This window comes from Poromitra crassiceps, assembly GCF_964638095.1.
Source record: "Poromitra crassiceps genome assembly, chromosome: 7".
In the NCBI taxonomy this organism is placed as follows: domain Eukaryota; kingdom Metazoa; phylum Chordata; class Actinopteri; order Beryciformes; family Melamphaidae; genus Poromitra; species Poromitra crassiceps.
In genome coordinates, this window is record NC_139628.1 from 19,768,492 (window position 1) to 19,783,311 (window position 14,820).

The following is a 14,820-nucleotide window of genomic DNA, read 5'->3' on the forward strand; positions in this document are numbered from 1 at the left end:
CATTACAATGTCCCTTCTCTCAGGACATTCTGTGGTTTCTCTCAGGACATTCTGTGGTTTGTCGCTCCCAAAGTCCTGAACTCAACCGGGAAACGGAGCGTTTAGGGTTTCAGCACGGAACAGCCTACAGGCTGATCTGAAACTGAGAGCAGGGCTTATAGCTATGGTGAAATCTATTGAAACATGCTTGTCTGTGTGTTTTATCTCATCATTTATTTTATGTTGTTTTATTTTATTTTATTTTTTAAACTGTGTTGCAGCTAGGGCTGCTCGATTATGGCAAAAATCATAATCACGATTATTTTGATTGATATTGAGATCACGATTATTTAACACGATTATTGACATCATTGACATTGAGAATAGAGCTGTGCATCTTCACTGATCTCACGATTCGATTATACAACTAATACAAGTCTACGATTCGATTCGATTCGATTATACGATGCATCTTAAATCGATGCATCACTTTTTCCGCAATACATGATTTATTTTTTCTCACTTTCTTTTTTCTCACTGTGTGGCTACTTTTAAAATAAAAGTGCATTTGGAATTGCATTGTATTATGATCCATAATTAAAATAAACAACTGCATGTACTTACATTCTATTTTATTTGATTATAAAAAAACAACAAAAAAAAAAAACGATTTTTGATATTTGTTAATCGATTCAGAATCGTCCTATTAAGCATCGCGATGCATCTCTGAATCGATTATTTTCGGCAGCTCTAATTGAGAACATCATGAATTTATTGAACATTGACACTGGCTTTTCTTTTTAACATTGGATGTCTTTGGATTTTAGATATAATTGAAAATAAATAAATAAATAAATAAGTGAAAATAAATAATAAAAGTGCAAAGATTTAGAAATAAAATAAAAACTAAAATAAATATACAGTATATGTAGGCCTACTATGTTGCAGTGAACTGCCACAACCAACTGCAACTATTAATCTACATTCAATATGTTGGTAAACATCTGAACTAGTAGTCCTTAAACCTCAAATCTAACCAAATGAGAACGCTATTGAGTAACGTTCGTTTACATTAGGCTACATTAAATTACTCATTTGGCAGATGGTTTTATCCAAAGCGACTTACGTTTAGGTTCATAATAGGCTATTGTTAATGTTTATCTGTGAGATCGTTAGCTGTTGAATGCATATTCATGCATCATATCAATACGGTCGCATTGTAAAGAGTGTCCTGAATCGATGACTGTGTTGTGGCAGGAGTAACTAGATGGGACTTTGTCTTTTTGTTCATTTAGCGTTATTTCTTGGTCATAGACCACTTTGTGAGTGGATTTCAAGTGATTAAACAGAGGGAGAGGTCGTGTTGCGGGGTGCTGCCACGACAGCGCATATCTTGACAGGTGGGTCAAAACTCGCATCGCAATTCCGTGCTGTATATTCGCATCGCACATCAGTTATACATCAAGAGCGATGCGAATATACAGCACGGAATTGCGATGCGAGTTTTGACCCACCTGTCAATCACAGGCACAGACTTGGAACAAACAGTGCAAGATATGCGCAGTGTAAGGACCTTTAAACTCGGCGAAACCATAGTGTTTCCACCCCACATACGTTGTTTCACCTCTCTTCTCGATCAGCGTCTCTCTTTCTGTGAAATAAGCGGGGAGGAGAAACGTGCCTGTGGGTCTTCACACGACAGTCACAACTCGAGCTGGTGTGTTTTGGGCTTTGGGGGAGGGGCCGAGCAAAGGAAGGGGTGCGCTTGATTTACAACACAAGACAGAACGAGAGAGACAAGAGCCGCAAAATCGTTTGATGTCAATTATCTTGTTTTCATAATCGTGGACAGCCCAAATCGTAATCTAGATTAAAATTCGATTAATCGAGCAGCCCTAGTTGCAGATATTCTTGGCCATTTTATTTTATTTTTTAAACTGTGTTGCAGCTATTCTTGGCCAGAAAAAGAGGCCATTGATGGCAATGGGACAAAGCTGGTTCAATAAAGGCTAAGTAAAAAATACAAATACAGACAAACACAAACAGCGAGGACCGGAGGAAAAAGGACGAATGAAAAGCGTTGTGGTCCTGCATTTGATCCAATAATTCATCCAACAATTAATGGTATCTAATAGGGATGTCGACGGTTAACCGTTAAACCGCCGAGAACGTCTTTGATCGGTTAAGCATGTCGGTTAAACGGACAATTTTCATGTTCATTTGCATACAACAGTGTTGCCACAAATCTGGCTATTTTTTTCCTACTTTGTGGAAAGCAATGTTAAAATGACTATATTAACACATTCACTGCCAGCCGTTTTTTTTTTACTGTAGGTAGGTTCTGCCAGAGGGTTTTTTTGAGGATTCTGGCTCATCTTTCAAGACCCGAGGATTCTTTTCTGCTAAGATTTTGTGAACACACAATATCTCAAAAGAACTAATAGAATGTGTGCTTTCTCTGTCTAAAAGAGTTAGTTTGTAGAGTTAGTAGTTATGTAAGCATTAGCAGTTGAATACAGCATGGTTTCAGCGTCTGGAAAATTATTCTGAGATAAACGGCTTTTTGTGAAATTCGATAGAACAGTCACTTTAACCATTCATTTTTGGCATCAGTAAGACGTCAGACATCTAAACAATATTTTTGAACAGTAATTTCCTCCATAACAGCAGGAAACACCCCTCTGCTTCAAACTCCTCCCTCCGTGTGTGTTCTTCTTGGCTGCAGCGAGCGTGTCACAAGCTCGTTGCTGCTGCTGCTGTAACCTCGCGTCACCAGGCTCACTGCTTCTGCTGCTGCTGCCTGTCTGCTGGCGGCCGCTCGGCAAGTCTGGATATGGGCTCGCTCGTTTCTTGTGATTTCGGTTGAGAGCTTTGATGAAGCTTTTGCGATTCTGGTCTTATTTATGCTGCGTGTTTCAAAGTGTGTTCCACCCGTAATCTATTATGCAAATTTGCAATCCCGCACCGCCAGCAATCAGCGCGAAAACGAAAGCGTTTTCGCCAATCCATTTTCATGAGAATGGCTTCCTCAAACTGCTTTTTGCTTGCCTTCCTCTAGTCTGGGAGAGCACTGTCGCCACTTAGTGGGTCCGTGGAATGGGTTGTACACGTTCGCTGGCTTCAATATTTTTATAGGAGACGTGGGGAGCGTTGATCCACGTCCCACCGTCAAAAAAAAAAAAAAAAAATTTAAGCCGAGATATCTCGTCATTGGCAGTGAACCGTTGGATTCTGTAAGCCGAGATATCTCGTCAATGGCAGTGAACGTGTTAAAACATGGCACAAGGGTTAACAAGCTGATCCACAAGGCCAGCAGGGACGTGGTGGAGCTGAGCTCTCTGACAGCAGTGTCAGAGAGGAGGATGTTGTCTAAGTTACGTTCCATCATGGACAACATCTCCCACCCACTCCATGACGTGCTGCTCGCACACACCCACTCCATGACGTGCTGCTCACACACACCCACTCCATGACGTGCTGCTCACACACACCCACTCCATGACGTGCTGCTCACACACACCCACTCCATGACGTGCTGCTCGCACACACCCACTCCATGACGTGGTGCTCACACACACCCACTCCATGACGTGCTGCTCGCACACACCCACTCCATGACGTGGTGCTCACACACACCCACTCCATGATGTGCTGCTCACACACACCCACTCCATGACGTGCTGCTCACACACAGGAGCACCTTCAGTGCAAGACTGATTCCACCCAGATGCACCACAGGAAGTCATTCCTGCCTGTGGCCATCACACTCTTTAACTCCTCCCCTCAGGGAGTCAGTCAATAATATAATAATAATAATAATAATAATAATAATAATAATAATAATAATAATATAATAATAATAATAATAATAATAATAATAATAATAATAATAATAATAATAATAATATAATAATAATAATAATAATAATAATAATAATAATATAATAATAATAATAATAATAATAATATAATAATAATAATAATAATAATAATAATAATAATAATAATAATATAATAATAATAATAATAATAATAATAATAATAATAATATAATAATAATAATAATAATAATAATAATAATAATAATAATATAATAATAATAATAATAATATAATAATAATAATAATAATAATAATAATATAATAATAATAATAATTATAATAATAATAATAATAATAATAATAATATAATAATAATAATAATAATATAATAATAATAATAATAATATAATAATAATAATAATAATATAATAATAATAATAATAATAATAATAATAATAATAATAATAATAATAATATAATAATAATAATAATATAATAATAATAATAATAATAATAATAATAATAATAATAATAATAATAATAATAATAATAATAATATAGCCTTGGACCCTCCTCACCCGTCAACAAATCTAAAACCCACTTTGATCATGAATATCTGAGTGTGCAAAAAAAACTCAATGTGCAAATCACTGCACTGCAATTTGGGCAATAATGAAAAGTCCAGGCTGTTACAGTTCATGTCCTGTCTGGTCATCTTTGTTTTGGCTTTACAACGGTTTGTTTCAAAGATCGGATACGAGTTTGGGAGGGGCGGGGCACATACCTCATTTGCATAGACTATCAGGAGTGCACGCTCCTGGCTCACGCAACTCCGCGCCTGCCCCACAATGCATTGCATGGCTGCTTCCAATACACATGAAAAAAGATGTTCATTACAATTGACGCCAACTGTGCAATTCTCTATTTTCAAGTGTAATAAAAAATAGTTGATCATTTAGTGATGAATCCAGAAAACATGAATACTTAATATTTACAGGGTATAAATTAAATACCTTTTAAAGCTGTGTTCACACCGAGATATTTATTTTTCACTCTGTCGCTTGATTCAACCGTTTGGAATCGCTCTGTCGCTCTGTTTAAATCGCTCATCAACAGGCACACGAATTGACGGACATGTGGGGGCTAGAACGTTACGCAATGTTGTGATGTTTGTCCACTACGAGCCACCGTCATTGTTTACAAGCAAAGCCTATCAGCGTGCTACAAAAGCGAGCTCCATACCGGTAGGACAGACTTCACTTCATGTCAGCTGTCAGCCTGTCAATCAGCTGTCAATGCGGTTTGTTGCCACACAATAAACCAGCGGTTTGTTCCTAGCCAGTGTGATCCTTGACTCGCTCTCACACGGCAGCCAATCAGCGTTGAACAGCGAGCGACTGATGCCAGCGTATTTTCGCTCGAGTTGGGATATTTCATCTCGGGCGACAAGCGTATTTTCTCCCTATCGCTCTGTCTCTGCCGCTCGGACGCCCAGCGATTTTTCTCCCCGGCGAATATACGCTCAATCGCTCGTTTGCATTGACTTCGTATGTAAACTCGATGCCAGCGAAAAACTTTAATAGGTCGGTGTGAACGCAGCTTAAGAGATTTTTTTCAATATATATTAAGACCTCAACGCCACTTTCGCCCCCCCCCCCCCCGACTTTAACTTGCTCCTGAAACCTGGTACCTGTCTTAGCCTTCACAAGTGCGTCGCATTGGATTGAAATAATTATTTTTACACTTTGCAAAGTCATGATCCTGTTTGCCGGGCAGGTTGTGGCCCCCAGGCCGTGTGTTTGACACCCTTGCCTAACTTAACCAAGTCAGTTTACTTGCCTAAACATAAGCAAAGTTGTTCAAGTTGTTTTATTTGCGTTTAACGTTGAAAGGCGGCGAGGTTTTCTAATTAACCGGTTTTGATTAAAATGTCTGTTGAGATTGTATCCCTGGTTTCCCTGGTATTTTGGAAAAGGGGTTGATAACTCCCCTGCGCGGCCAGCATTGCACTCTGTCTCGCTCACACACACACACACACACACACACACACACACACACACAATCTGTAATTGGATGGAACACCAAGATCGATCGCCTGTACCTAAAAATACACCCCTGGGATCAATGCCTCTCTCTCTCTCCCACACACACACACACACACACACACACACACACACACACGAGACAGGAGGCGGTGAAGATATGAACACACCACCAGTTTAGGAATGAAAACTATGATATTATACATTACTTTCACTCAGACTCCTTCACTCTCTAGATTAGGGGTTCCCAAACTGGGGTCCAGGGGCCTCCAGGGGTCCCTGAAGGAGGTTAAAAGCCCCTGGTCTACATTACAGCCTCTATCGGTTCATTTTGGGTTCAATTTGTGCGGGTTTGCAGTTGGAAAATGTGATTACTGTACGAGGAATCAGCGTGACGTCACAACAACAAAGAAATCACAGCAAAACAGCCGGAAGCGCGGCAGTTAACTATGAGTTGTGCATTAGGGCTGTCAAACAATACATTTTCTTAATCGCGATTAATCTTGCGATTAACTATAGTTAATCGCGATTAATCGCATCTTTGTATCGCATGTTTAAAATGCCATTATTTTGCATTTTAATTAGATATTAATCATTCTTACCAGTGTGTCGTGATTGGGAATCAAATGAATGCAAATAAATGTAAACACTGTGAATTTGAAAAAGCAATACATTTCTTTATTTCCAAAACATTTGGAAAAGCCCACAAATCATAGATTTACCGCATTGTTTCCTCTCAATGTAAAAATGTTGACTGACAGCAAGAACCGATATTAACATTGTAACATCAGACCGATGCTGTTAAAAAATGTTAAAAAGATGACTAACACGGGCCGATACGGATATGATTGCCGATATATCGTGCATCCCTACAGTGAAGCAGTCTTGGGAACAGCTGTTGTGATGTTACCTGGGTGAGGCATGGTGATGGTCTCGTTGGCGTTAGCGGAGCCCACGTTAAAGATGACCACGGCGGAGGCATTGTGGGCGGCGGCGTGGCGGATCTTGTCCTTGTAGGTGCAGTTCCCCCGGGCGATCAGGGCGATCCAGGCGCCCGCGGCCTGGGGCGGCACCGCGAACCGCGTGCCAGGGTCACACGCCGTGCGGTCCTGAGGCGTGGCCGGTAGCACAACCGTGCCCTTGGCCTCCCGCTTCAGAGAGTGCTCCCCGTACCGGCCGCACTCAGTCTTCTCTGTGCGGACCTGCAAATTTTCAACGAGTTTGATGATTTTAATTAATGAAATTATCTATCATTTCAGTAAGTAAATACTCTATCAATGATTTGCCAAGGCTTGCAATCTAATTCTCAATAGGAGGTGGTCTTTCTTATGCCTCTAATTTTTACAATGTATTCTGGTGCACATATGTAGGCATGCTTTTATTTAGTTATTGTCTAGTAGGCTACTGTGTCTCATTACTCTTTTTGAGTAGTCACATATGAATAAATAAATAAATCTATTAGAGCTGCAACAATTAATTGATTAGTTGTCAACTAATCGCCAACTATTTTGATAATCGATTAATCTGTTTGTTTTTTTAAGAAAAAAAGACAAGTCTCTGATTCCAGCTTCTTAACACGTTCACTGCCGTCGACGAGTTAACTCGTCAAACAGAAACCAACCGTTGACTGCCGCCGACGAGTTAACTCGTCAAAAAAAAACGTGGATCAGACGTGGATCAAACCCTTTTACATCTCCTATAAAAATATGGGAGCTATTGAATGTGTATAACCTATTTTACCGACCCATTAAGTGGCGACAGTGCTCTCCAGATTAGAGAAAGTCGAGTAAAAACAGCAGGAAAAAGCGTGAGGAAACCATTCTCATGAGAATGGTTTGGCGAAAACGCTTTCGCGCTGGGAGCTGGCGCACAACGGTGGGGGATTCCAAAAATAGACTCTGGGTGCAACACACTTTGAAACACGCAGCAGAAAGCCCAGAATCGCACGCAGCTTCATCCCAGCTCACAACCAAAACCCCAGAAACAAGCGAGCCCGATCCAGACTCGACCGACGAGCGGCCGCCAGGCAGCAGAGACTCGCCTGTGACACACGCTGCAGAGCCACCAGAGACACACCCACGGAAGGAGGAGTTTGCGGGGTGCTGTGGGGGGTGCTGTTATATTGGAGGAAATTACTGTTCAGAACTATTGTTTAGATATCTGATGTCTCACTGATGCCAAAAATAAATGGTTAAAGTGACTGTTCTGCCTGTTCTATCGAATTTCACAAAAATGCATTTATCTCAGCTTTCCTTCTCAGACGCTGAAACCATGCTGTATTCAACTGCTAATGCCTACATAACAGAACATGATAAAAACTAACTCTTTTAGACAGAGAAAGCACACATTCTATTAGTTCTTTTGAGATATTTTGTGTTCACAAAGTCCTAGCAGAAAATAATCCTCGGCTCTTGAAAGATGAGCCAGAATCCTCAAAAAAACCCATTGGCAGAAGCTACCTACTGTATTGGATAAACTGTTGGCAGTGAATGTGTTAAATGTGAATATTTTCTGGTGTCTATGAATAAACTGAATAACTTTGGGTTGTAGACAAAACAAGACATTTGAAGATGTCATCCTGGGCTTTGAGAAACACTGATCGACATTTCTCACTATTTTCTGACATTTTATAGACCACACAACTATCGATTAGCAGAGAAAATAAAGATTAATCTAATCGTTAGATGCAGCCCTACTGTGTAGATTATTGTGTATAATATATATAGCCTATGCACATGCTTTAGTTGAGTTATTTTCTAGTAGGGCTACTGTGTCTCAGAACTCTCTTTGAGTGGTGCGCAACAATTGTTTTTACTATTATTATAGCAGTGTTTTTGGTCTGTCTGTCTGATCAATCAAATAACCTCGGAGGTGGCGGGGTCCATGTATGTGATGTTGACGAAGGCGGTGTACCACTCCTCCCGCTCGGCCACAGTGAAGTCCAGGCAGAGGAGGTGCACGAAGCAGAAGGACAGCAGCCAGGTGGACAGGGCCAGGCTGCGGCACGCCGCCACCAGCGAGCCCGGAGCCATGCTGCTGCTCCCCGGGGACAGATCACACTCCTGGAGCCTGACAGCGGTCAACACCGAGCTGGAGCCCCGGCCTATTCCACCATGCTAACCAGCTAACTGAGCAGAGGGGAGCTTAGTTTAGTTTAGACACCGAGTGTCCCTCCTCTCCTCTCGCCTCTTCTTCTCCTGTTGCGTGTTTATCTTTATTTTCAGCTGCTCCTACTGTCTTCTTCTGTTTGGCTAGCTTTAGCGTTAGCATTAGCCGTGGTCTCCATTTCCAACAAGCGAGAACAAAACAAACACTACGGGGGAAACCCGTGCAGAATTAAAATAAAACACGTTTCGTGAAGACGACGCATCTGGGTCTTACCCAAGTAAAACACCGGGCAGTTAGTTGAAGCTACAAACAGGTCCACTTATGTGTTTTTGATGATAAAGCTAGCTGGACAGAGCAGGCAACTGTATTGTTTTGACTGGGCCTGAGGTCCAGTCCAGTGTCAAGCTAGCGACATTAAGAGACAATACTTCCGCTCGCTTATTGAGACCATTGAGACAGACGGCCGTCGCATCCGGGGAAAAAAATAAAATTCATAAAAATAGTTGACAACTCGAGTACTAGAACACCCACAGCGCGCACGCACACACACACACACACACACACACACACATATATATATATATAAAGAAAAATCCAAAGCTAATTTATAAACACTCATTTTGTAGCTTTCATGGGGAAAACAACTGTGCCAATGCCACACTAGGGTTGGATAATGAATTTGTAGTTATATTTACCCATCCAAAAGACAAGGTTTAATCAGGAAACGTCATTCCTCCTAGTACGGTATGCATTTTGAACTTGTACTTTACGGCCACATGCAGCACACAGCATCGAGGCCACAGTCACTGATGGCCACAGTCAACTGCTGTAGGCCTTTATTTTGAAGGACAAAAGCTAGGATTTTCCTGTCTGTCTTTTTAGCTAACTTTCGGGCTTGACGGGCTTGACGCAGCTGGTGGTGGCTGAGAGCGGAGCAGCGCCGCCCTGTGGCGTGGAGGAGTAATTAAATGTATGGTTGCCCATTGTTGTATGTGGAAATGTGTCCTCTTTGGCTTCACAGGTTTCCTTGCACAAATGAAAGGCACAGTACATGCAACAAACAGCAGAATACACAGTGCACTGCACAGGAAATGACAGGATACATAATACAACATGGAACAACATGCACAATACAGGCAGCGATAACGGATATGGCTCTGATGTGGATGATGTTTATGAATTTAGCAGATTTATTACGTTTGGTATGAAAGATTTTTTTGTAGATGTTCTTGGTTGCTGCAACACCAACAAACGGTTTGGATCTATGATCTCTACCAATACTATCTATGTCTCTGCCGTATATATCCTACCGTAATTCCACATGCACATTTTCTATTTCTTGTTCATCATTTGTGCTAGTATGGATAATGGCCATTAATTTAGCCTGCTGTAAGGCCTTGTAGATATAACGGGGAGGGATCTAGAAGTCCTGTTTTAATGTTAAAAAAAATAATATATATATATACGGTATATATATATATAAAATCAAACTCCAGACTCAGAGTGGTGGATTTGGTTTACATAACAAGTATGCCTCATGTCAATAATAAATGACAATATTCTTCGATATAGGCCTATTCATGAGTCTTAGAAAATAAGAGTGATTTCCATAACAGCAACTGTCATGTATTATAAGGATATTTTGCTTTTATAATTGACACAAAATGTTAGTATTCTGCAGTAAATAATCAAAAGCCAAAGCTTTTTATCACTTCACAGTGGTCCTATAATCTAGAAAATACAATAATTCCAAAAATGGAAACATGAAATGAACCAAAAACAGATTTTGTTGCAGAAATACATACTGCCCATGCTAATAATGTTTCCATCAAAGGTTTGTGTAATATATTAGCTATGACAATTTTATGACTTTATAATTATATGTGAAGTGTCTGTCTGTCTGTCTGTATGTCTGTCTGTGTGTGAGCGAGTGAGCAGAATTGTGTCCGGCCACAGCTATGCCATTTTACGTGCGATCGGGCTGAATCTTTCAGGAAGTGTAAAGAGCACCCCTGCGGGTGATTGCCCTAATTACCTAATCAAATCACACACAATAGGCTATTCTAAGAGATCTCCTTTTGTTTGATAACTATAATGTAATAATAACTATATATAACTAATATACTAAATATATATATATATATATATATATATATATGGTCTCCATCGGCGGTGGTCTGTACAGTTTATTATACAGTCTATTCCCTCTATCAGCCGGTGGTCTGTACAGTTTATTATACAGTCTATGCTCTCTATCAGCAGGTGGTCTGTACAGTTTATTATACAGTCTATGCTCTCTATCAGCCGGTGGTCTGTACAGTTTATTATACAGTCTATGCTCTCTATCAGCAGGTGGTCTGTACAGTTTATTATACAGTCTATGCTCTCTATCAGCCGGTGGTCTGTACAGTTTATTATACAGTCTATTCCCTCTATCAGCCGGTGGTCTGTACAGTTTATTATACAGTCTATGCTCTCTATCAGCCGGTGGTCTGTACAGTTTATTATACAGTCTATGCTCTCTATCAGCCGGTGGTCTGTACAGTTTATTATACAGTCTATGCTCTCTATCAGCCGGTGGTCTGTACAGTTTATTATACAGTCTATGCTCTCTATCAGCCGGTGGTCTGTACAGTTTATTATACAGTCTATGCTCTCTATCAGCCGGTGGTCTGTACAGTTTATTATACAGTCTATGCTCTCTATCAGCCGGTGGTCTGTACAGTTTATTATACAGTCTATGCTCTCTATCAGCAGGTGGTCTGTACAGTTTATTATACAGTCTATTCCCTCTATCAGCCGGTGGTCTGTACAGTTTATTATACAGTCTATGCTCTCTATCAGCCGGTGGTCTGTACAGTTTATTATACAGTCTATGCTCTCTATCAGCCGGTGGTCTGTACAGTTTATTATACAGTCTATGCTCTCTATCAGCCGGTGGTCTGTACAGTTTATTATACAGTCTATGCTCTCTATCCGTAGCTGCCGGCCGGTGGTCTGTACAGTTTATTATACAGTCTATGCTCTCTATCCGTAGCTGCCGGCCGGTGGTCTGTACAGTTTAGGGAAGGTGAGCAGTTGGACGGAGCTGAAGGCAAACTTCCTGCTGCCCACGTTCTTCTGCACGTTCTCCAGTCTGCAGCCTTCCCTGCACACACACACACACACACACACACACACACACACACACGAATGAACAGTAAGTGATTGATCTCCTATCACCAAAGATCAATGATGTATATTGATTACCAGTGGTCTGTCTGTCTTTGAATTCAGGTGACACACAGAACTGCAGCCACACACACATTACGCTCCGATTGGCTACTATCACTCAACATGGTGTGTGCTATTAAAGTGTTAGCATGGAGCTACTATCACTCAACATGGTGTGTGCTATTAAAGTGTTAGCATGGAACTACTATCACTCAACATGGTGTGTGCTATTAAAGTGTTAGCATGGAGCTACTATCACTCAACATGGTGTGTGCTATTAAAGTGTTAGCATGGAGCTACTATCACTCAACATGGTGTGTGCTATTAAAGTGTTAGCATGGAGCTACTATCACTCAACATGGTGTGTGCTATTAAAGTGTTAGCATGGAGCTGCTATCACTCAACATAGTGGATGTTAAAGTGTTAGCATGGAGCTGCTATCACTCAACATAGAGGATGCTAAAGTGTTAGCATGGAGCTGCTATCACTCAACATAGTGGATGCTAGTGGAACCAGGGACTTAAGGATGGTTTTGTTGTCTCTGTTCTGGTCAATTCACAGATAAGTTGACCAACAGGCAGAGATGGGAAAATCACACATTATTTAGTTAAGTAGAAGTACAGTTAGGCTACTTGTCTAAATAAAGACTGGTAAAAGTAGAAGTACTGATTCAACTTGTTTAATCAAGTAAAAGTATAAAAAAAACACAGGCTCTGAAATGTAACCAAGTATAAAAGTAAAAAGTATTTATTCCGGCTGTTTCTGTGCAAAGGTAGCCTAATTGAACCTCACATCATATTAAGATAAACAGAATTTCTGGGGTGGGGAGTCTGGAGACGATGAACCGAGCACACAGGTACACACTCCAATTTAACGCTCTCCAAGTAGTAGGATTGGCTACAGGTGGTGTATGCTGATGGTACTGGTCCTGGATTTGTTTGAAACAGTCACTGAAGAACTAAATCTAGGAAATGAACATAAATAAACGGACTCAAATCAGTTCTTGTGAAGCACGAAGTCCTTCATCGCTTGTGTTAGTGGTAGGGAGTGGACTTGGTTCAGGCGATGTGTGCCCAGCACTTGGCGGATCCGGATCCGACACACGTGGGCCAGCCAGACTGCGAGGACATAATATCTTGGCCTCCAGAAAGACCCTGGGAGGGTTGTATGAGCTCCTGTTAGGGTCGGCCCCGGCTTCCAGGAGGATCCGGACACAGTCCAGGTGACCATGTCGCCATGCCCTACTCGAACAGCCATTCCTTCAGATCTGTACCACACATGACTTGTATGCTGTGTCTTAACCAGAAGGCAGTATCAGTGTTGCCAGGTGGGAAATGTTGAATTATCATACCTGACAGTGAAAATTATCTTTTTTGGAGGGAAATTATCATAGCGACAGCCTGCAAAATTGTGACTAACCACCGCCTGCCCAATTAGGCAATTTTAATTATGATGATGATGATGATGATGACGATTTTTTAAATTCCAACACAACAACTTTCGTTTGTTGGTGCTTTTTACTTTTAAAGTACATTTTACACCAGTAAGTCCTTCCACTGAGGTAAAGGAACAGCCAAATAGTAATAATACTTGAGTAGGAAATTTCAGCACTCTATGTACCACGGAACTAAAATTACTTTGTCCTAGGGGACATGAATGCATGATTGGCTGCAAAGACGTTGTGAGAAGACATGTAAAGACAGACATAACATCCATATTAGTATATTGATTACAATTATGTGTCACAAAATGATCAAATTATCATATATTATGGGAATTTTGGCATTATTGATCGTACACAAGGTGAAGTTATCGTACAAATACAATAATTATCGTACAAATAGGATAATTATCGTACACAAATAGGATAATTATCGTACACCTGGGAACGCTGGCATTATGAAGGGACTGAATGTGGGTTGGACATTATGACATAACATGACATCATAACATTATTACAGGATGACATAATAACATGATGACTGATGACATCACTCACTGATGACATCACTCACTGATGACATCATCTGTGACATCATCTGTGATTTATTCGTGACATCTTTGGACATCATCATCAAACAATTTAGACTCCGTGTCTTGTTTTGGATGTGCAACAAGAGAGACAGACATCGTTTTTGTCTGTTGTGGATTATAACTAAAGTAACTAGCCTGTTTTGAAAATGTAAGGAGTAGAAAGTACAGATATTTCTGTTAAAATGTAGGGAGTGAAAGTAAAAAGTTGTCAGAAAAATAAATACTCAGTAAATACCTGAAAATCCTACTTACGTACAGTAACAAAGTATTTGTACTTAGTTACTTCCCATCTCTCCCAACAGGACAGTCTGGCAAAAAGGTGGTGTAAGATATATTCCTTTATAATATAATCATTGTTATAAAGGAATATATCTTACACCACCTTTGTGTGTAATATATATATTGTATATTGTTTATTTATTAACTGGCCCTTGGCCTTCTATCATTTCACAAAAGTGGCCCCCGGTCAAAGCAAGTTGAGTATCCCTGACATAATGACTAATCAATCATTCAGTCCATCCATTGATCCATCCCCATGCGCAGGGCGCGAGCATGTTTCCCCTAGCTCAGGGGTGTCGGACTCATATTAGGTAGAGGGCCGGATTTGTTCAACTGAGACCTCA

General features: G+C 40.6%; 1 protein-coding gene across 1 annotated transcript in view; it reads right to left on the minus strand.

Moving 5' to 3' along the window:
- Positions 1-8,874, minus strand: part of LOC310779179 (RING finger protein 150-like) — a gene marked incomplete at both ends in the record, with an annotated part of 31,109 nt that extends 22,235 nt beyond the window's left edge. The window contains 2 exons of the mRNA XM_083639678.1: positions 6,753-7,044; positions 8,707-8,874. Coding sequence (XP_083495804.1) covers positions 6,753-7,044; positions 8,707-8,874 — 460 coding nt within the window. The remainder of the gene's footprint in view (positions 1-6,752; positions 7,045-8,706) is intronic.
- Between the last annotated feature and the right edge of the window lie 5,946 nt (positions 8,875-14,820).